The sequence below is a fragment of the Aquarana catesbeiana genome, linkage group LG10 (assembly GCF_042186555.1).
Source record: "Aquarana catesbeiana isolate 2022-GZ linkage group LG10, ASM4218655v1, whole genome shotgun sequence".
NCBI classification, from domain to species: Eukaryota; Metazoa; Chordata; class Amphibia; order Anura; family Ranidae; genus Aquarana; species Aquarana catesbeiana.
In genome coordinates, this window is record NC_133333.1 from 28,201,133 (window position 1) to 28,224,218 (window position 23,086).

The 23,086-nt window shown below is 43.8% G+C and overlaps 1 protein-coding gene across 1 annotated transcript; it reads right to left on the reverse strand.

The window, feature by feature from the left end:
* Positions 1-234: 234 nt before the first annotated feature.
* LOC141109817 (protein BTG3-like) lies at positions 235-3,669 on the reverse strand. Its single transcript, XM_073601083.1, has 4 exons — positions 3,497-3,669; positions 2,472-2,609; positions 1,264-1,309; positions 235-501 (listed from the first exon to the last, which is right to left on the reverse strand). The coding sequence occupies exons 1-4, from the start codon at positions 3,667-3,669 to the stop codon at positions 235-237; spliced, it is 624 nt and encodes a 207-aa protein (XP_073457184.1).
* Positions 3,670-23,086: the final 19,417 nt, after the last annotated feature.

Below are 23,086 nucleotides of genomic sequence, written 5' to 3' on the forward strand. Positions count from 1 at the left end.
AATAGACAAGCTAGGCCAAAAGCTGGTGCAAGTCTAGACAAAGCTTTACCTAAATTACCAACACCATCAGGCTCTTTACAGAAAGCCAATACATGAGCTACTTTTGAAGGTCTCAAACGACAAAACAAAAAAATAAAAACCCATTTGCAGTAGAAGTGCTAGTGTTAAAACATAAGAGCATGCAGTTTCTTGGATCAAGAAAATGTTATAGGCTTTTCTCACTTGAGAAATCAGTTATGTGGTCTCTTGGGCAACACTTTCATCTGTCTCCTGGTCTGCGACCAACAGCTCACTTACTGGGGTCCCAGCATTGGAAGTTGAAGGAGAGTCAACAGCTTCATCAGGAGAGGTACAGGTTGTTGGCATTACTACTGCCTCAGCCTTTTCAGTCTCTTCATCTGAAGAATTCTCAGAAACAATTTCCGACTCAGAGGATAGCCCATCTGAGGAATAGTCTGATGTTTCACATTCTAGATAGACAGCCACTGACTCTTCATTCACCTGTTCTGGACCAGCAAGCACATGTTCCACTGGCTCTTCATTCACCTGTTCTGGACCAGCAAGCACATGTTCCACTGGCTCATGTTCTGGACCGGCAGGCACATGTTCCACTGGCTCATGTTCTGGACCGGCAGGCACTGGCTCTTCAGTCACATGTTCTGGACCAGCAGGCACATGTTCAACTGGCTCATGTTCTGGACCGGCAAGCACTGGCTCTTCAATCACATGTTCTGGACCGGCAGGCACTGGCTCTTCAATCACATGTTCTGGACCGGCAAGCACTGGCTCTTCAGTCACATGTTCTGGACCGGCAAGCACTGGCTCTTCAGTCACATGTTCTGGACCGGCAAGCACTGGCTCTTCAGTCACATGTTCTGGACTGGCAAGCACTGGCTCTTCAGTCACATGTTCTGGACTGGCAAGCACTGGCTCTTCAGTCACATGTTCTGGACTGGCAAGCACTGGCTCTTCAGTCACATGTTCTGGACTGGCAAGCACTGGCTCTTCAGTCACATGTTCTGGACTGGCAAGCACTGGCTCTTCAGTCACATGTTCTGGACTGGCAAGCACTGGCTCTTCAGTCACATGTTCTGGACTGGCAAGCACTGGCTCTTCAGTCACATGTTCTGGACTGGCAAGCACTGGCTCTTCAGTCACATGTTCAACTTGTTCTTCATGCACCTGTTCTGGACAGACAACCACTGGATCTTCTGGACTGAAGAGCACTGGTTCTTGACAGACAGGCAATGGCTCTTCATAAACTGGTTTAAACATTGCTATTGTGAAGTATTCCCTGGTCTCTCCAATCCTGTAAAATGTAAACATGTTAAAAGTTAGTGAACATTCCTCATACATCCCTATAGGCAGTTCAAGCAAGCCAAAATTGTGCAAGGACCCTTCTGTGCATCTTTAAGGGACTTGTATTTGCAGTTCTGATGTAGCCAGCTTGTGTTATTTGCTATGTTTCTCCCAAGTTTAGGACATAAGGCTTCTGTTTGCTATTGGGCAACCCCAGTGGTGAGCAATGAATATATAACAAATGGATTATTTAAAAAAAAAAAAAAAAAAAAAAAAAAGTCAGTGAGTGTAGAAATTGTGCCCCATCATTGGGCGTTGGTGAATGAAATAGGACCTCATTTGTGTCAGTAAGAGGAGCAGTGGCCCACTGTCGGGGAAAGAATGGTGCTTTATCATTGTCAAGAATGGAATGCCTTGCATCAAGGATGGAATGCCTTGCATCAAGGAAAAGATTAGTGCCCCAAAGGACTGGATAAAGGCAAGCAAAGGGCCATGAGCCACAGCTGGATACCACTGGCAGTCTTGTTTTCCCCTTCACAAGACAAAACAAATAAATAAATCAAACATCTTATTCACCTGGAATACTTGAGCCCAGCACTGGCTAATGTAGAATTGAGGGCCACCAATAGTACTCCCAGTGGCCTGTTCTCTGGGAGGCAGAGTCACTGTCAACTTTGCTGTTAGAAGGCTGCATAGGACCACTGTCAAGTTTGCTGGTACTTTAAGGCCTGGGATGTTATGCCTTTTAGATATCCTGCACCCCTAACCCCATCTTCACAGGTTTAATGGAGCAGAAGATCCTTTCTAACTGAAACTCACCCTTGGAGGGTTGCATGTTGGGTGCAGCTACAGGGAAGGCCACCATTTGAAAAGACAGGATGGCCCATTCAATCCAGAGGTAAGTTCCAGAGTTGCACTTCTGTTCATCCTGTCTTGAGATTTAAATCACCATAGGTCACTTGGTGACTTGACTTCTTCTAATGTGAAGAATAGAACTTGGGTCACTGCCCTGACCCCTGCAACCCCCCCCCCCCTCCCCCCACTCAGATGCAGTGTAGTTTACACTTGTTTGACATTTAACTTTTAGTAGTACTTTAAGTATCCTGCTTGTATCTTACAGAGCAGTCAGTTTTACAAACCCATTTACACATAAGCCCATAGAGACTGCTCACCTTCCACAGACTTCAAATGGGTCAATCCAGATTGTAATTTCCCTTGGGATGGGAAGTCTTGAGTATTCTAAACCACAGTATTTGCAAGCCTGAAGCAGGGACTCATCCACATATTGCCATTTATTAATGCGAATGCACCTGCAAATCAGATCCAGTTAATGTTAGATAACATGCATTTAGACACAATTGTAAATGCCCCTCCCACCACACACTATGAATCTAGATGACAACCCAAGAATTACACACCTGTAGGCAGGTGCTGCTCAACCAAAGTGGCTCTGCAGCTGGAGAGAAGTCATGAGGAATATGATTTGTCAATGGTTTCCTGGGCCACTAGGGAAGCAATCTATTCTGGATGGCTGCTGTTGCAAATCTGGCAGCCATCTTGGGTCAGGCAGAGCCCATTTAAGGCCCCAGCTCCCTGGTTTGGCATGCATGTGCGAGTTGGTAGATTAGGAATGGGTACCTTTCCCTGCTGCTAGTTCTGTCCAATGAGGGAACATGCAGGGTTGCATCCATTCTGGACACCTTCCCGATTGGGCATGTGACGACCAAGCCACATACTGCCCCTCTCAACTGATGCTGTCAGTCTGGCTGGAATGTGCTCCTTTCATGTTGCTGGAAACCCATGAGTGAACCCGGCTGGGCAGGCTTCCCACTGGGTTTGTTGTGAATACAAAGTCTTGTATTGCAATCACACATGCTGCACCCCACTTATACACCATAAAGACTAACTGAAAGCCCAACATTAAGCAGCAATGTCTAAAAGTTCAAAACCTGAAGTTTTAAAGCAAGTCTATGGTACCTAGGACTGTTGTATCAGTATGGATATCAAATTTGACAGCAACATCTCAGTAGACACTGTCAAGACCTCTGAGAAATATCTAAGATGATGGTTTCAGCCAATACAAAAACTTAGTTAGACCTTACAGTAAGGGAAACCAACACTAAAGTTCCTCTCTGCCCCCCCACTAGTGAAAGCATGTTTAGATGAAGCTGAGAGCAGAAGTCCAACAAATAGTTACCTATAAGCTTGGCCCCGGGCAGGCTGGTCAGGGTACCAATGTCCCCGATACCGTTCCCTCAGCAGACATGCCAGGTTCTTCCCCAGGGAGTCCAGCTGGTCTGCCGTCAGAATATTCTTCAGGCTCAAAATCTTCATAAAGAATCTAACAGCAGCTTCAATTTCCAGATACATTTTTTGTTGAGTCTAAACAGACAATTTTAGAAGAGATTAATTTGTTACAGCCATACTAGTTCCCGCACCCCCTAATTTTACAGCCCAATGACAGTTACAATGTGTTTTGCAGAGAGCAAGGGTTAAGGGCAAGTTCAACGGGGGCAAAAGCCTCCAGTCTATTTAATATTTGTCCTAGTCAGCATTGGAGATGCCTAAATCATGTTTAGGTGACCACACAAGTGAAGGAATCAATTGGAAATAAAAAAGCCACACCAACAAGTTTTAATATTCACCAAGTGGGGCTTTAAGTGTCCGATCCATAAATATTAGTTCAGACAACAGTTTCATTTCAAAGAAACCCATCATAGAACATGAAACGCAAATCATTTTGAAGGTGCTCTGCCATTATCCATTACTTCAAATCAACGGGATCACTGAGCTTGTGCAAGCCAACATTCTACATTCTCAAAACTACACAGGGTTCAGGCAGCAACCTCCTGCCAATGCAGCAGCACTTGGACCCGATTGCCCCTTGAAGGCAAGACTGCATTATGTTTGGGACCTGTACCATGATGTCCCAGACATACCAAGTATTTCCCATGGCTCAGGAACCCAACATTGTGTTGAGACTGGGTGCATGGGGGCTTGTGTATTATGGGATAGCCTGTAACTTTCTTACCCAGGTACCATGCATCTTTCAAGGCAATTACTTTGATGCCCAAATAATGCAGGCTTGTACTCAGGGTAATGACGGTAACCCTTGGCACCCCAGGTGTTTTGGAACTAAATTTCCCATGATACTCATGCACTCTGCAGAGTAGTTAAGCATCATGGGAAATGTAGTCCCAAAACATCTGGGGTGCCAAGGTTCACTATCACTTTTATAGGTTAATGCATGAGCAACATGTACCCACTGGAGGCATCACTATCCACACCAACCAGGAGTTTTTAAAGCTCATGAAGTCCCTGCAATAATTAATAGATTTTGATCCTGCCTCTACAACATACATGACCTCATGCTAAAGGTCCAACTTTCAAGGCTGCAAAGGCAAACCAAGCATTGAAGAGCAGTTTGACGGTTGCCAACTTTGTCCATTTATTGGTCACATGGGTTACTTTGCATTTGTCATCTAAATTAGACTCTAAAAGGGGAGATTCATTAAGCTGGTGCACATAGAAAACAATCAGCTTCCAGGCGTTGGGGCCCTTTCACACCAAAAAAAGTTTTTCCTGCACTTGTATCTTGCAAAAAAAAAAAAAATTTAAATCCTATGGGACTTTTCACACCACTGCATTACAGGCAGAGGCGTCAGCGGGTGGCTATTGAGGCTACAGCCCAGAGCCTGGGGCTAATAGCCCCGAGTCTCTTGTCCTAGAATGTAGGGGACAGGTGCAGACTGTGCCTTGGCAGTGCTGGCTCCGGCTCTAGATCCGCCCCCGCCTGACTCTACGATCCCACGGCCCTTTCACATGTTCTGCAGTGAGCTCCCTACTGTATTGGGGTTCCCCAGGGTGGCAGAAAAGAGATATATGTCACCAGCATACCAAGAAAATATAAGGATCCAAAGCAGTGGGAGAACTATCAGGGTTGCAAAGGTTGTCTTGCCACCAGGCCCTGGTGTTCTGCCACTGTGGCGTTTCCCAGCCTCTTGCTGTCCTGCCCCTGCTATTGAGTGCTCTGGTCTGGCATCTCTTGGAATTTACAGGCTGGTTCTCCTGTCCCAGGGATGGGAGAAATCAGTCTGTTTTTTCAGTAACTGAGAGTCCTGGTGTAGTCCTTCCTGCAACTCGCTCTCCTCCCTGCCAATGAGGATGCAGGGGGGAAGGAGCAGATTGGGCGGCCGTGGTTGTGCGAGTGCTCACATTATGCAGTATCAGCAAGCAGAGGGAGGGGGGAGGAATCACCCGCAGGAGCTGACTGGGGACTCTCCCTCTTAGGGGTTTTTTTTTTTTTACAAAAAAATCTATTTTTGGGGGGGCACAGCATAATGTTGGGTGGTCAGGGCCCCCTCTAGGGACACCATTGCACACAACCCCTCCGCCCAACCAAAAAACCCCGCTGTGCCAGCCTTGGACTTTGGGCTGAAGCCCCTGGTCTTTTTGCCACCTAGCAATGCCCCTGATTACAGGTGTGGCACTTTTGAAAAGTCCTGCATACTGCATCTTTTAAAAGGAATGGAAATCACAGTAAAATTGTGACGTGCGTTTGAATCACATGCAACCCATAAACAGTAAGATGCATATTGCTACAGAGCAGTGTGAAAGAGCCCTTATTGCCAAAGCTTACTTGAACCACCATGCAGAGCTGCACCAGATTCTGAGTGCTCCAGTTATAGTAAATCTCTCACCAAGTATTAGGTGAGAAGGGCTGCTAGAGCCCCCGTCAGGTTTTAATTGACCTTTATCTGTGTTGGGAAATTTGCCTTTCACTTGTCCCATTGGTCAAACAACATGTATGGATGTTGGTTCAGAAGTCTCAATTCTGAAATGTGGTTGCAAAAAAAAAAAAAAAAAAAAAAAAAAAAAAGCTGTTACAGGGACACAGGTGTCAGAATTCACCTTCTGCTAAACAGAGGAAGCTAGACAGGCCTCAGCTGACCTAGAATAGAAGTTTTACACCATATCTCTTCTGTAACCACAAAGAAAACCAGACTGAAGTGCTGCAAGCGAACCTTCAGCCATTTCAGTAGTCTTGGGTTTTTATGCACACATGGCAAGCACAACAGCAGTATTGTACCGCTACTGCTTGCCCAGGAAGGGATGGTCTCCAAACAGCTACAATCAGGGCTGCTGATAAAGGTAGTACAGCCAGCCCTCTGGTACCAGGCCCCATCAGTCTCTCCCCCCCAGCACAAGGGCAGGCTGTACTGCCTTATTGCTGACACTTGTGGATCCCCCTGCAGCTCTGCTGGCTTCTCTCCCTGGCTGCACTTAGATCTGCACCCCTTCCACATGCTTTCAGACCACCCCCCCCCCCAGCACTGCTCATTTCCTAATTTCCCACCCTCAGCTGCTGAGGGCACATTGGAGGGGGGGGGGGCCTTCCTTTTCTGAACAAACACCATGAGCGATTGGTATAGATCACTCCTGTGTCCATTCATCAATGAGGCATTGTAAACCATTTACTATGCTTCAGTGTGAACTGGAAGCCTCAGCATGTTCAGTGCAGCTGAGGCTGCAGAGAGGGGGACTAATGAATCTATGCCCTTAGTCCACATCTGTGCCCCAAATGTGAGGCTTCAGGGGGTCCGAAAAAAAAAAAAAAAAAAAAAAAAAAAAACACACACCACACCACACACACTTGACAGGTGGTGAGAAGACATACCACCTGCTTTAGTCCAACACTAGTGAATTGCAACCACATGCTTTGCACTCTGTTACAGGGTGCATGCAGAGCTGTTCACTTCAATGGCTCTTGTTGGATGGGAGTATAATTCCTGCCATGGCTGTGAAGTGTCATAGCACTGCACACATGGCACTTTAGCAAAAACATCATTTGATATTTTCGGAGTGGGGAGCCCCTGTTAGGAAGACTACATGGGACCCTGGGATTTAAAAGCAACAATGGCCACAATGCTCATGGCAGATAGATATGGGACCCAATCTAAGCTGCAGCTCAGGGTGGCATTTACCCAGATATCTGGAAGAGCCAAATATTTAAAGAGCCAAACACATTCCCTGTTCGCTTCCCAACCAACCTCTGCAGTCCTACCATGGCAGGTTGGCTCCCCTGCGCAAACAGTCGTAGCTATACGTCGGCTTGCGGGGTCAGGATAGCCGTGCCAATGCTTGAGGCCAATGGTCGTGATGACTGCCGGCCACGAGCGACCGTGACCAGGAGACACAGATCGTGTGTACCCATTAGCTAGGAACCATGATCCATCACTTTCTCTAGTCAGTCCCCTCCCCCTTCAGTTAGAATCACCTCCCAGGGAACAGTTAACCCCTCGATTGCCCCCTAGTGTTACCCATTCACTGCCATTTTTACAGTAGTGCATTTTTATAGGATTGCTGAACTGCCAATGGTCCCAAAAATGTGTCCGCCATAATAAATTATATATATGCTATAAAACTATCTCCTATTTTGTAGACGCTACATTGCTCAAATATATGCTTGAGATTTTTACCAAATATATATATATAGAATACATATCGACCTAAACTGAGAAAAGAATAAAAAAATAAAATATAAATATATTAAAAATAATTTTGCAAACAGGTAATTTTTCTCCTTCACTGATTTACACTGATGAGGCGGCAATAATGTGCACCGATTGGTTACACTGATAAGCAGCACTGCTAGGTGGCACAGATGAGGCAGAATTGCCTCTTTCGGGACTGATGTCCCTTGCACATAAGCCGGTGATAGTCGTTTTCTCCTCACTCTGTCAGCGTGAGAAAACCCCCCCCCCCCCCCCCCCCCCCACACGATTACCAAGCTTCTGTTTACATCATGGGATCAGCTGATCGTGTGGTAAGGGGCCCCTTAATCTTATCTGTGATCACCAGAGTCTCAGCGATCACAGCACGCACAGGGAGCGTGCAAAGGGGAGGCCATCATACGACAGCCTCCCAGAAATTCAGGTCCACGCTGTGGCCATCATTCGGGTATAGAGCCGACACCAACCGTCATCCCAAAATTTTAAGGTTTGGATAGCTTGCAGAAGTGTATGCAATATGCTTTACATGTTTAAAACAGCAGGTAAGAAACTAGCCATTGAGACCATTCTTTGAGAAGGACAGCAGAGAAGTCAAAACACACCAGAGACTGGCATTCGGTAATTAGATCTGTAGGGGGATTAAGGTGAACCCTACAGATCACACTATTTCCCCCCCCCCCGAGACTTTATAGTGAACAGATGACAATGTACATTGATTCTTAAGCAATTGAGTCATCAATATGAACATATTTAAATGAACCCCACCCAATTTAGTCAAATGGCCTTCACAAAAGATTTGCTCGACACACAGTAGGCATACAATGTAATTAAGCAAATCAGCCCCTCTAGACAAATGCAACATTCACAGGCACCATGTGATGCAGATCAGACAATCTGAAAGTTTTTTGTGTTTAACCCAATGCAAGAGCCAACTTGTCTGACCAATGTACAGGTCGTTAGGCAAACTGCACTCCACCATAGCTCCAGTAGCATGACCACCACATCAGATTCTAAATAGAATACAATGTATCACTGGAGTGTACTGCAGAGCAAGGGTGTGTAATATGTACATGCTATGGGGGTCTACCAGAATCAATACCATTAGGTAGAGCTGTTCTGATAAAGTGTCTTGAGGGACCATCAGTTAAGAGAAGCTAAAGATCAATATCATGCTGCTAGGTCTGCCAAACAGCCTTAGAAGTACATATGCACCGTCATCAAGTGGGAGGTCAGTCAACCACAGTTTAAAAGAAGCCCCAAAGCACCCTTTAGATGAACCCTGATCAGAAATAGGGGACCAGCTGTTAAGCATTTTGCCTCTTTGATCATCAGAAGAAAGTCTTTCAGAAGGCTGGTCCTCAAAAGGAACCCCAACCAGGAACTACTGAATCTTACAACTATTATGGAGCACTAGCATTAGAAGGTCTTTCAGAAGGTTGAAGTAGCAGGATGGCCATCAAAAGGAACCACAAGCACCCATTGGAGGATTCCCAACCAGGAACTGACCCTTACAACCATTACATTTGAAGTAGCAGGATGGCCCTCAATTATTTTGTTACAAGACCCCACCACACAATTACAACCTTACCAAACAGGAAACATACAGACATTAACATGCTATAGACACCCATACCATAAACATCAAGCCACTATCTCACCTCTGTTCTGCAGCTCAAGCCCAGCAAACCTTCCTACCTGCTAATAAAACAACTACTAAAAGAACATTATTCACTTCCCCTCACCTAACAGAGGGTTATATAAGGAAAATTAGACTTCAGATGAATGCCAATTAACTAATTACCAAGCAGAGGCTGAAGAACACCTGAGAGTCTTCTAATTCTGACCACAAGAGGGTGTTGACCCTTTCCAACCCTTGGATGAAGTGTATCAATTCTGTAATTGTCCATAAAGCAATTTGACTCAGCTCCAGTCCTCAAGTTCCCACAACAGGTCATGTTTTCAGGCTTTCAGACTTTAGTAATTACCACAGCCCTTTCATCTGAAGGAAATCCTGAAAACATGACCTGTCGGGCAGGCACTGGCTGTGTTATCTGGGCACGTCATATGACCTCCAATCAGGATATCACAACCACGTTGCCGCCGTCATTCTGCTATATGGCGGGTGGCAAGTGGTTAAAGATGAAGTTTATTCGGCTTCAAGTATAACTAAAGGCAAAACGTTTTTTTTTTTCCGCTTTGGATAGAGCGGGGAGGGATTAGAACCCCTGTCAGTATTTATTGCTGTCCGTGTCCCCGTTAGGGAGATTCACCCTCTCTATTTGTCCTGTTTACCATTATCATTGAAAGTAAACATCAAGAAAATCCCAATTTTGGGTTGTCCCCAGAAAAGTAATAGAGGGGAAATCTTCCAATGGGGACACTAGTTCTGGTGTCCTGGGGGGTCCACAAGGGCTTCCCTTAATTTACAGGGATTTCCTCTCACTTCCTGTTTGGTTATGGGACAGGAAGTAAAAGGAAATCTCAGAAATGGGACACAGATGGCAAAAAAAAAAAATGTGATTGATATTATAACTCTCCTCTATCTAAAATGTAAAAAAAGTTTTGCCTATAGTTCTACTTTAACCCACCAAACAGTATGGGCAGTGCCACACATGCATTGCAACACACCGCACTGTAGCACAGTATTATGCCTTGTGGTGGCTGCCTTGCTGGAAATGGCCCATGTCTGTTTTTTTATTTAATGTATTTTCTGGTGCACTTGCAGTCCTTTCAAATGAATAGGCTGCATTAAAACAAAGACTTAACGCATGACATAACGCACATCAATAGAATGGAAAGGTGTGAATAGGCTCCTAGGCTTTTTATAACCGACAGACTGATGTCTACTGAAATTTTTTTTTTCTGTCCTCAAAGGTTCTGAAAATGCTTGTTGCCTGTCTGTCATACTTATCCTCTGTTTTCAATACATTTCTAAATCACCGACTAAATAATTGTGATCGCAGGCGTCATCCTTCTTCCAGGTCACTCGTTCAGTATTCGGTAATGAAAGATGAATCTGTTTCTAGGGGCTGATCTGCTTTGATGTATGGAGTAGACAGGATTTTAGTATGTTTTCATTGTGAGCTAAAGTGCCTGCCTGAAGATCGAAAAACAGTTCCTGGCAAGTGATTGAAATCTCCCATGTACCTGGGGCTGTTTTACCCTCGTACAAGTAAGCTGTGCAAATCAATTTGTCTCAGATGAAGAGATTGTTAGGAGTTAAAACGTACAGCCAAGGATCGAATTGGACATATCATTGAGCAATCTAACCACACACATCTCATCTGATTCTGTCTGCTATGCTGCTGCCCCCTGCTGTGCAGTTTATGTATTATTGAAAACAAACAAATGTCTCGTGTAAGTTAGATTTAATTATGGAAACTTTTCTTTTTTTTTTTTGTAGGTTACTTTTTTCTTATTTAATATGTTTATTCATTTTCTGTAGCAATAAGGATGACCTAGAACACCTCCATGTAGTCAGTTGTCATTACAGATACAAGACAACATTATGGGACGTGATAAAATAATGAGGAGCAGACTGGACAGGTGATAAACAGTAAGGAGTCAGGACCAAGAACCAATACCTAGAATTGCAGTAAGTTGTGGGTGATATATTTTTTTTATTAAGCATGTTAATATATATATATATATATATATATAGTTATTATTATTATTATTATTATTTTTATTTTTTTATAGACAATTTCAATATTAGCAGCGCCCCCCACCCCCTAAAAAAAAAAAAAAAAAGGTATGGTGATTTAGATCGATTGTACAATAAAATGTATTGTTTTTATATGGTTGTGTACTTCTAATCTGGCCTATATAGTCCGGTATCTCCTTTTTTTTTACTACTCTGTGTATATAGATATATATCTATATATCTAGATATATATCTAGATATATAGATATATATCTATATATCTAGATATATAGATATATATATATGTTTATTTTTTTATTATTCTATTAGGAGAGTCAAAAACTCATCAAAACTACACCCGTTTCAGATCCCTTAGGATCCTTCCTGCTTTAACCCCCTCGGCTGCACTGAGCGGGAAGTGCTCTGAGGCTTCCTGTTCATTCACAAGCTGAAGCATAGTAAACAGTTTACAATGCTTCAGTGATTGATGGACACAGGAGTGATTGATACCGATCGCTCACTATGTTCATTCAGGAATAGAAGGACCCCCTCCCGCTCTCCTTCCTGAAACAATCCCCCTGTGTATATATATATATACAATAAACAACACGTATTTCCTGTTTTTATGGGGAGGGGGGGTTTAGCTTTGGGGGGTGTATGCTAGTTTTGTATAATTGATGTATTGCTCATTGTCAAGAAGTAGCTACATTGTATAATATCAAGAAATTAAATTGCCCACGTCATTAATTTGACAACACACAGAGCTCATCTGCTTGTGCCAACTATGTTGCTGCCCCCACTGTGCCTTTCATGTATTATTGTATAACATTACATATATATCTAGTTATCTCATATATTCTAATTTACACAGTATCCCACAAAAGTGAGTACACCCCTCACATTTTTGTAAATATTTTATTCTATCTTTTCATGTGACAACACTGAAGAAATGACACTTTGCTACAATGTAAAGTAGTGAGTGTACAGCTTGTATAACAGTGTAAATTTGCTGTTAATAATGTCTAAACAAAAGTGAGTACACCCCTAAGTGAAAATGTCCCAATTAGGCCCAATTAGCCATTTTCTCTCCCCGGTGTCATGTGACTCGTTAGTGTTACAAGGTCTCAGGTGTGAATGGGGATCAGGTGTGTTAAATTTGGTGTTATCGCTCTCACTCTCTCATACTGGTCACTGAAAGTTCAACATGGCACCTCATGGCAAAGAACTCTCTGAGGATCTGAAAAAAAGAATTGTTGCTCTACATAAAGATGGCCTAGGCTATAAGAATATTGCCAAGACCCTGAAACTGTGCTGCAGAACGGTGACCAAGACCATAAAGCCATGGACAGGACAGGTTCCACTTATTTGCTTCAGATGGTGTCAAGTGTGTGTGGCGGCAACCAGGTGAGAAGTACAAAGACAAGTGTGTCTTGCCTACAGTCAAGCATGGTGGTGGGAGTGTCAGGGTCTGGGGCTGCATGAGTGCTGCCGGCACTGGGGAGCTACAGTTCATTGGGGGAACCATGAATGCCAACATGTACTGTGATATACTGAAGCAGAGCATGATCCCCTCCCTTCAGAGACTGGGCCGCAGGACAGTATTCCAAGATGATAACGACCCCAAATACACCTCCAAGATGACCACTGACTTGCTAAAGAAGCTGAAGGTAAAGGTGATGGACTGGCCAAGCATGTCTCCAGACCTAAACCCTATTGAGCATCTGTGGAGCCTCCTCAAACGGAAGGTGGAGGAGTGCAAGGTCTCCAACATCCACCAGCTCCATGATGTCATCATGGAGGAGTGGAAGAGGACTCCAGTGGCAACCTGTGAAGCTCTGGTGATCTCCATGCCCAAGAGGGTTAAGGCAGTGCTGGAAAATAATGGTGGTCACACAAAATATTGACACTTTGGGCCCAATTTGGACATTTTCATTAAGGGGTGTACTCACTTTTGTTGTCAGCGGTTTAGACATTAATGGTTGTGTGTTGAGTTATTTTGAGGGGACAGCAAATTTACACTGTTATACAAGCTGTACACTCACTACTTTACATTGTAGCAAAGTGTCATTTCTTCAGTGTTGTCACATGAAAAGATATAATAAAATATTTACAAAAATGTGAGGGGTGTACTTACTTTTGAGAGATACTGTATATATTAAGTTGTTAGTAAACACTATTTGTCAATAGGGATGGTATAATTTAAAAAAAAAAAAAAAAAAAAACGTTTAACTTTCAACCACGCATTTATTTAATCATAAACACATTTCTTTACATATATCCTATTATAATTATTTTAATTATGATGTCTCGCTCATTTCCTTGGACGCCTTTTAGTGTGATGCAATTTACGCAAATGAATATTCAACTTTTTTGGTCTTCTTCACATCATATAGTCAGTAGTCCCCATCATTGTCATAGCAGACGCACGTTCTGTAAGAAAAAGGATCAAAAATTACAAAATTGACTCAACAGCAAACAACACTGTGATTCTTCGCCTGCTTGTCTTCCAGATAATACAATCCCCCTTCGCTGTTATGGTGTTCATTAAATTTTCAAAAATATATAAGACAGAATCCCACCTATGTAATAAAGAAAAATTTTTGTGCAGAGATAGAAGAGATAGAAGAGGGTCAACTGAAGATAGGGAAGGGAATAGAACATCCACTATGCTGTTAGCACCTCTTTAAAGCTGACTATACACCTTGCAATCTGATTTATATCTACCATTGACTATGTAAGACAAAAGCCAACCTAACTGGATACAATTGGAATGGATTTTATGTTGAGTAGGACTTCTATTAAGTAGTTTTGGTAGATCTGGAGGAGATTGTATACAGATTGAACAATCATATTGTATAGTGCAGTGATGGAGAACCTTGGCACCCCAGATGTTTTGGAACTACATTTCCCATGATGCTCAGGCAGTCTGCAGTGTAGTTGAGCATCATGGGAAATGTAGTTCCAAAACATCTGGGGTGCCAAGGTTCTCCATCACTGGTATAGTGTATGGCCAGCTTACCAGGGATCCAAAGAAAACAGAATGGGTTTCTTCCATAAAGCACCAGCCTGGGCTCCTCTATACCTCACAGGCTCTGAGGAGGAGCAGACACCCCATGTGTAAGGCATTTATGGGCAACTTACCTGCTTTGATTATGCTCACAGTTTCCATTGAGCAGAGTGGCTTAGTGGTTAGCTACAGTATCTCACAAAAGTGAGTACACCCCTCACATTTTTGTAAATATTTTATTCTATCTTTTCATGTGACAACACTGAAGAAATGACACTTTGCTACAATGTAAAGTAGTGAGTGTACAGCTTGTATAACAGTGTAAATTTGCTGTCCCCTCAAAATAACTCAACACACAGCCATTAATGTCTAAACCGCTGGCAACAAAAGTGAGTACACCCCTAAGTGAAAATGTCCAAATTGGGCCCAATTAGCCATTTTCCCTCCCCGGTGTCATGTGACTCGTTAGTGTTACAAGGTCTCAGGTGTGAATGGGGAGCAGGTGTGTTAAATTTGGTGTTATCGCTCTCACTCTCTCATACTGGTCACTGGAGTTCAACATGGCACCACATGGCAAAGAACTCTCTGAGGATCTGAAAAAAAGAATTGTTGCTCTACATAAAGATGGCCTAGGCCAGTGATGGCGAACCTTGGCACCCAAGATGTTTTGAAACTACATTTCCCATGATGCTAAACTACACTGCAGAGTGCATGAGCATCATGGGAAATGTAGTACCAAAACATCTAGGGTGCCAAGGTTGTCCATCACTGTCCTAGGCTATAAGAAGATTGCCAAGACCCTGAAACTGAGCTGCAGCATGGTGGCCAAGACCATACAGCGGTTTAATAGGACAGGTTCCACTCAGAACAGGCCTCGCCATGGTCGACCAAAGAAGTTGAGTGCATGTGCTCAGCGTCATATCCAGAGGTTGTCTTTGGGAAATAGACAGTATGAGTGCTGCCAGCATTGCTGCAAATTTTGAAAGGGCGGGGGGTCAGCCTGTCAGTGCTCAGACCATATGCCACACACTGCATCAAATTGGTCTGCATGGCTGTCGTCCCAGAAGGAAGCCTCTTCTAAAGATGATGCACAAGAAAGCCTGCAAACAGTTTGCTGAAGACAAGCAGACTAAGGACATGGATTACTAGAACAATGTCCTGTGGACTGATGAGACCAAGATAAACTTATTTGGTTCAGATGGTGTCAAGCGTGTGTGACCGGAACCAGGTGAGGAGTACAAAGACAAGTGTGTCTTGTCTACAGTCAAGCATAGTGGTGGGGGTGTCATGGTCTGGGGCTGCATGAGTGCTGCCGGCACTGGGGGGCTACAGTTCATTGAGGGAACCATGAATGCCAACATGTACTGTGACATACTGAAGCAGAGCATGATCCCCCCCCCCCCTTCGGAGACTGGGCCGCAGGGCAGTATTCCAACATGATAACGACCCCAAACACACCTCCAAGATGACCACTGCCTTGCTAAAGAAGCTGAGGGTAAAGGTGATGGACTGGCCAGCCATGTCTCCAGACCTAAACCCTATTGAGCATCTGTGGGGCATCCTCAAACGGAAGGTGTAGGAGCTCAAGGTCTCTAACATCCACCAGCTCCGTGATGTCTTCATTGAGGAGTGGAAGAAGACTCCAGTGGCAACCTGTGAAGCTTTGGTGAACTCCATACCCAAGAGGGTTAAGGTAGTGCTGGAAAATAATGGTGGCCACACAAAATATTGACACTTTGGGCTCATTTTGGACATTTTCACTTAGGGGTGTACTCACTTTGTTGCCAGCGGTATAGACATTAATGGCTGTTGAGTTATTTTGAGGGGACAGCAAATTTACACTGTTATACAAGCTGTACACTCACTACTTTACATTGTAGCAAAGTGTCATTTCTTCAGTGTTGTCATATGAAAAGATAGAATAAAATATTTACAAAAATGTGAGGGGTGTACTCACTTTTGTGAGATAAGGTACACCTGCTTTGCAGTACTAAGGTTGTTGGTTTGAATCCAAACCACAATATCACCTGCATGGAGTTTACATGTTCCTCTGGGTACTCTGGTTTCCTCCCACACTCAAAAGACATGCTGGTAGGTAAATTGGCTGCTATAAAAACTGGACCTAGTATGTGAGATAAGGACCTTAAATTGTAAGTTCCTTGGGGGTGGGGACTGAAGTGAATGTACAGTATATATAAAGCACTGTGTAAATTGTAGGTGCTATATACAGTAAATAATAAGCATGACAGACCAGAGATACAGATATATATTCAGTATCTCTAGTATAACAAGTCTGTCTATTTATCAGTTAATGGAAACCCGTGCTGGGAAAAATAAGCCGCCTTCTCAAAATGCTAGGTGCCTGGTTGTCAAGGTTATCAGTTGTTGAGGGATGACTCTGAAATGTTGAAGCTGTAAGATAAGTATGACAGCAAGGTGACTAACAGAAGGAGAGGTCAGAGATGGCAGACTCCTAAAAGCAAAGCTATTCTATAATTTGTTAGGGTTGGTGTATCTACCAGCTGTTCTCAGCCATGGTTCCTCCATCGCTTCCTAGGGATTCCTTGACCTGTGGCGGATTGATAGTCCATCTGATGGTACCTGTATAATGTCAGAGCCAATCCAGCAACATGACACCAATGATCTTTTTAGGTATCTGCAAGGAGGTCATTTTTCCCACTGACCTGCAATGTAAGGAGTATTCTTCCACTGACCTCCAATGTACAGTAAGGGACATTCTTCCACTGATCTCCAATGTAAGGAGCATTCTTCCCACTGACCATGTAAGTGGCATTCTTCCCACTGAACACCAATGTAAGGAGCATTCTTCCCACTGAACCCCCAATGTAAGGAGCATTCTTCCCACTGGCCACCAATGTAAGGGGCATTCTTCCCACTGGCCACCAATGTAAGGGGCATTCTTCCCACTGACCACCAATGTAAGGAGCATTCTTCCCACTGACCACCAATGTAAGGGGCATTCTTCCCACTGAACCCCCAATGTAAGGAGCATTCTTCCCACTGACCATGTAAGGGGCATTCTTCCCACTGAACCCCCAATGTAAGGAGCATTCTTCCCACTGGCCACCAATGTAAGGAGCATTCTTCCTACTGAAGACCAAATTAAGGAGCATTCTTCCTACTGACGACCAAGGTAAGGGGTATTCTTCCTATTGACACCAATGTAAGGGTGTATTCTTCTCACTGACCACCAATGTAAGGAGCATTCTTCCTTCTGGCCACCAATGTAAGGAACATTCTTCCTTCTGGCCACCAATGAAAGGAACATTCTTCCTACTGACCACCAATGTAAGGTGTATTCTTCCCACAACTACCAATGTAAGGGGCATTCCTCCTATTGACCACCAATGTAAGGGGCATTCCTCCTATTGACCACCAATGTAAGGGGCATTCCTCCTATTGACCACCCATGTAAGGGGGCATTCCTCCTATTGACCACCGATGTAAGGGGCATTCCTTCTATTGATCACCAATGTAAGGGAAGCATTCTTCCTACTGACCACCAATGTAAGGGGATTTTCCCATTGTTCCCAACAAGTTGGTTTTTATTATGGGTTCCCCAAGACCTGAAAATTACTTTGGTGGTTCCTCTGGGGCACAATGGTCAATAAAGACTAGTTTATACATTTTTGGTATCATGTTCCTATGGCTTATTCTACAGCCAGAGTATGGTCACAGCGGACACAGCGGCCATGTTGTTCGGGTTAGGAATGCCGGGTGTGGTCAATTTACACTCATACTGACTCTCCAGATTCTTACATGCATGCGAGGGTGACCAGGAAGACAAACACGAAAATTGTTATGGTGACGAAGATCAAAGCTTTGGTGCTCAGGAGCTTCTGGGAGAAAAAGAATCCAGGGATATCAAAACCATCATCTTCGTCTTTCTCCGTCTCCCGACCCCAAACGCTCTGATTGGTTCCCGTTTGTGCTATGATCCGTTTGAAAAGCCGTTTTAGATATCTGCTTTGGTATTGATCCTTCCGGGAGACTGAAAAACAGAGATAAAGAAGAAGCCTGTTCTATGGAAGCTATTAGACGTTATAATACACACAACGTGGCAAACTAGGTCTACCCAAAGCGGAACTCCAGTCTTAGCTTTTTTTCCCCACAAGTCTTCTCCTGGTTTACAAAACGATTACTCCCAATTCCCTGCAATCTTGCATCCCCACAATATAACACTTTGAAGCAGCAGCAGTTATCTAGAGTCACCCTCCTTTCCTGTCTGACTTCAATCACCAATCAATCCCCTCTCCTCCTGATCCATACCATTGTTGCTTGCCTCACACAGCTATTAGCTTTCTCTGCTATCAATCTTTTTGTTCCCGAGCGTGAAAGAACACATCCCCGGGATCCCTTTAGATGTGCATACTCAAGCAACTGATCAGCAGATTGCGCAGCTAAAGTCTGCAGCACCCAATGAGTAAACATTACAGGAGGTGAACAGCATCCTGTGTGATCAAACCAAAATTGTCATTGCTTTCTGTTTTTCTGACACACAACATTAGTTCCTCTCACTGTGTCCGGGGAAGCCAATGCCCTTGGTTGCATCCCTACAGGGCTTTCCGATCAGAACAGGAGAGCCCAGTAAAGGCGGTGGCAGCAGTGGCGGGGGGGGGGGGGGGGGTGTCGGGGCACCTTCCACCTCCTGTAAAAGTGATCCAGTAGCTGTAGAGCTGCTCGGATCCTTTTTATGTTGGAGGGAATTGCCTGCTGTAAAAACAATACCAGCATCATGGTTCTAAATAATAGAACCCCTGTTAGAATCAATCCCCTCTGCTCCTGATCCATACTGTTGTTGCCCACCTCTCACAGCTATTAGCTTTCTCTGTCATCATTCATTTTGTTCCTGAGCATTATTTGGAAGAACACATCCCAGGGATCCCTTTAGATGTGCATGCTCAAGCAACTGATCAGCAGATCAGATCACAGCTAAAGTATGCCGCACCGATTAGACAAACAGAGAGGAGGAATTTTTAAACATGACATGGACAGCAATAAAAACCTCACTTTTTTTTTTTTTGATCAACTTTATTGCTATCACAAGGGATGAACAACATCCCTTGTAATAGCTTGGGCTGTGACAGGTCCTCTTTTTGTGGAGATCTAGGATCTAGTATTTCTGAGCATTATATGCAAGAACACATCTCAGTGATCCCTTTTAGATGTGTATGACATAGACACCAATAAAAAAAGTTGACTTTTTTTTTGGGTCAATTTTATTGCTATCACAAAGGATGAACAACATTGCTTATAATAACATGGGCTGTGACAAGTCCTTTTTTTAGAGAGATCTGGGTTCTATTAGACCCCAGATCTCTCCCCCGGCCTCCAAGGCATCTGCTCAAACCAAAATTACCGTTGCTTCCAGTTTCTGGCGTCACACAGTGGTAAGAACAATGTTGGTTATTCTCACTGTGTCTGGGGAAGCTGATGCCAGTAGGCAACTGATCAGTAGATTGCGCAGCTAAAGTCTGCAGCACCCACTGAGTGATCAAACCAAAATTGTCATTGCTTCCACTTTCTGACATCACACAGTGGTAGGAACAACATTAGTTCCTCTCACTGTGTCCGGGGAAGCCAATGCCGTTGGTTGCATCCCTACAGGGCTTACCAATCAGAACAGGAGAGCGCAGTAAAGGAGGTGGCAGTGGCGGGAAGGGGGAGGGGACCCCCTTCCACCTCCTGTAAAAGTGATCAAGTAGTTGTATAGCTGCTCAGATCCCTTTTATGTTGGAGGGATTTGCCTGCTGTAAAAAATGATACCAGGATCATGGTTCTAAATAATAGAACCCCAGTCAGAGTCGATCCCCTCTCTTCCTCATCCATACTCTTGTTGCCTGCCTCTCACAGTTATTAGCTTTCTCTGCCATCAATCTTTTTGTTTCCAAGCATTATATGAAAGAACACATCTCTGGGATCCCTTTAGATGTGCATGCTCAAGTAACTGATCAGCAGATTGAGCAGCTAAAGTCTGCACCACCCAACAGACACAGAGATGATGAAAAACCCAAACATGACATAGACAGCAAAAAAAAATGTGACAAGAGTTCTATTATTTAGAACCCCTACACTATCCTAAAACAAGAAAATAGTTTTGGCTATCAATATAAGTGAGCATGAAGGAGAAGTCCTGAGCACACAGGTACAATAAGTGATCTATTACTATAAGAGAAGTTTACTCCCGCTATTACCATTCACAAAGAAGAATTTCTCAACTAGGGTGTCGCCGTCATAGTCCTGGATCTCACAGAAGTACGTTCCTCTGTGGCGGGGTTGAGTAGGACTGATTACATAGTCCAAGTCGTTATCTAATTGCTGCTTGAATTTGAAAAATCTCAAATTGGTCACTCGAAACTGTCAGAACACAAAGTATATGGACTAGTTAGGTTTCTCCATTTTAATATTGAAAGCTGACCTCTCAGCAGATAGAAAAGACACAACTCTGCAATCATTAATACATCATTAAATGTACAGTAACTCGGAAAAGTAAGTACACCCCTCACATTTTTGTAAATATTTTATTCTATCTTTTCATGTGACAACACTGAAGAAATGACACGTTGCTACAATGTAAAGTAGTACAGCTTGTATAACAGTGTAAATTTGCTGTACACACAGTTAGTATGCCATAGCAGGGGCTTTCAAATTTCTTTTTAGCTCCCTCTGGGTGCCATTGAGGTTCTCTTCATCTACTGTTAGCTTGTTCTGCCACACTTTCATATACAGTGGAACCTTGGATTACGAGCATAATCCGTTCCAGGAGAAGCCTCAGAAATACACGGGGACAGATCGGCTGAACTCGGAAAGCCTCGGAAAAAGGCTCAGAAACACTCGGGAACTGAGTATTTCCGGGTGTTTCCGAGTATTTCCGAGTGTTTCCGAGTATTTCCGAACGGCTCTGAACCATTCCGAGTGTCCCCGGCGCCCCCCCACCTCTGGCCAAATGCGGTACTGCACACCCCATTAGCTTGAATTCTGCTCGTTTTGCGAGACAACATTCGCAAACCGAGTCAGAATTAAAAAAAAAAGTTGATTGTCTTTCAAAACGCTCATTAACCGCGTTTCTTGTAAACCAAGGTTCCACTGTAGATTTCATGTCTTGTATTGAACTACATGAGGTTATCATTGTTTACTAGTATACTGACCTCTAGAGGCGGTTTTACGCGACTACAATTTGTTTCCTTATGTGACTTTGGTATCTTCTTCTGTCTTCCCCTCCTGTTTAGTTTTACTTAGTGTAGTTCTAGTTGGACCCTGCCTCTTTCTTCCATGTTCTCTCAGTCAGTAATATTTATTCACAGAGATAAGGCATAGGAAAGTCACTGTCTGTTTACGCTTGAAAAGAGTGGAAAAACATCCTCCGTACTGTTATTAGGTAAAGTGAAATTGCATTTGATCTTATTGAAGAGTTAAGCTGTCTGTGGCTGGTGCCAAGTCAGCAGGTGACCATACTATCAGGACATGTTGGGTCTAAGGAGGTATGCCAATGCATGAAGTGGCATGTGAAACAGAACATGGCTAATGCAGTCACTTGCAATCCCATAAAGTAGTTTAGAGCACTGCTGCAAGTGTCAATGGCAATGCTCCGATGATCCACTGAAATCCGGGTGCTGGCATTCACAGAGCCAATCCAAGCCCAATAAGTAATGCAGCAAAAGAAAGACGCAGCACCCCAGTCAGCTCATGTATTATATGAAGATCGGGAATGGCTTCTGCTTTGGCTCCTCTCAGGCCACTTACCAACGCGTTTCGCCCCACCCACACGGCTTAACCATTGAGGATTGGCCAGAGCTGGTGAATGCAGAAGCTGGCTACTATTTGCATATCAGTTCACCCCAGCATTGGTGGTATTTTTCTATAGGAAATATTCAATGACATACAGACATCTGAAGGTTCCTATTATGGGATGTAAGTGGCAGTTTAGTGTTTTTAGTACATCACAGGCTTGCTTTAAAACCATTACTTACTTTTCTCGCAAACTTCCATAGAACAGTATAAGTTTCCGGCAGAATAAAAGTCACATTGCAAGACATCTCTGTCCTTTCGTCCTCCTCTACATGGATGTCTTCAACTTAGAAGAAAGAAATATGACACAGTGATGGGTGTGGGTGGTGAGTACTGGAGCAGACAAAGTACTCAGATGGTTTGTATGAGGTATACAATCAGTGGCAACTCTAGGAACAATATATATATATATAAATATATATACTGTATATATAAACACGGTATATATAGTGGGTGGCACATAAGATACCACAGTCAAAATTGAGGGTGCACTAATAATTTTTTACCACAAAAAGCTCCTCTTACTTCAGAGTCTGCACAGCACCCCTTACATCAGAGTCCACATAGTCCCCCTTTACATCAGAGTCCGCAGAGCCCCCCTTACCTCAGAGTCTGCACAGCACCCCTTACATCAGAGTCCACATAGTCCCCCTTTACATCAGAGTCTGCAGAGCCCCCCTTACCTCAGAGTCTGCATAGCACCCCTTACATCAGAGTCCACATAGTCTCCTTTACATCAGAGTCCGCAGAGCCCCCCTTACCTCAGAGTCTGCACTGCCCCCCTTACATCAGAGTCCACACAGTGCCCCTTACATC

What these genes read in the sequence shown, in the direction of transcription:
- LOC141109817 (XM_073601083.1), bottom strand. Translation starts at nt 3,669, where the DNA reads ATGTATCTGGAAATTGAAGCTGCTGTTAGATTCTTTATGAAGATTTTG. An exon ending in CCATTTGAAGTCTGTGGAAG is followed by an intron (nt 1,310 to 2,471) that starts GTGAGCAGTCTC and finishes TACATTTTACAG; the next exon opens with GATTGGAGAGACCAGGGAAT. An exon ending in CAATAGCAATGTTTAAACCA is followed by an intron (nt 502 to 1,263) that starts GTTTATGAAGAG and finishes GGTCCAGAACAG; the next exon opens with GTGAATGAAGAGTCAGTGGC.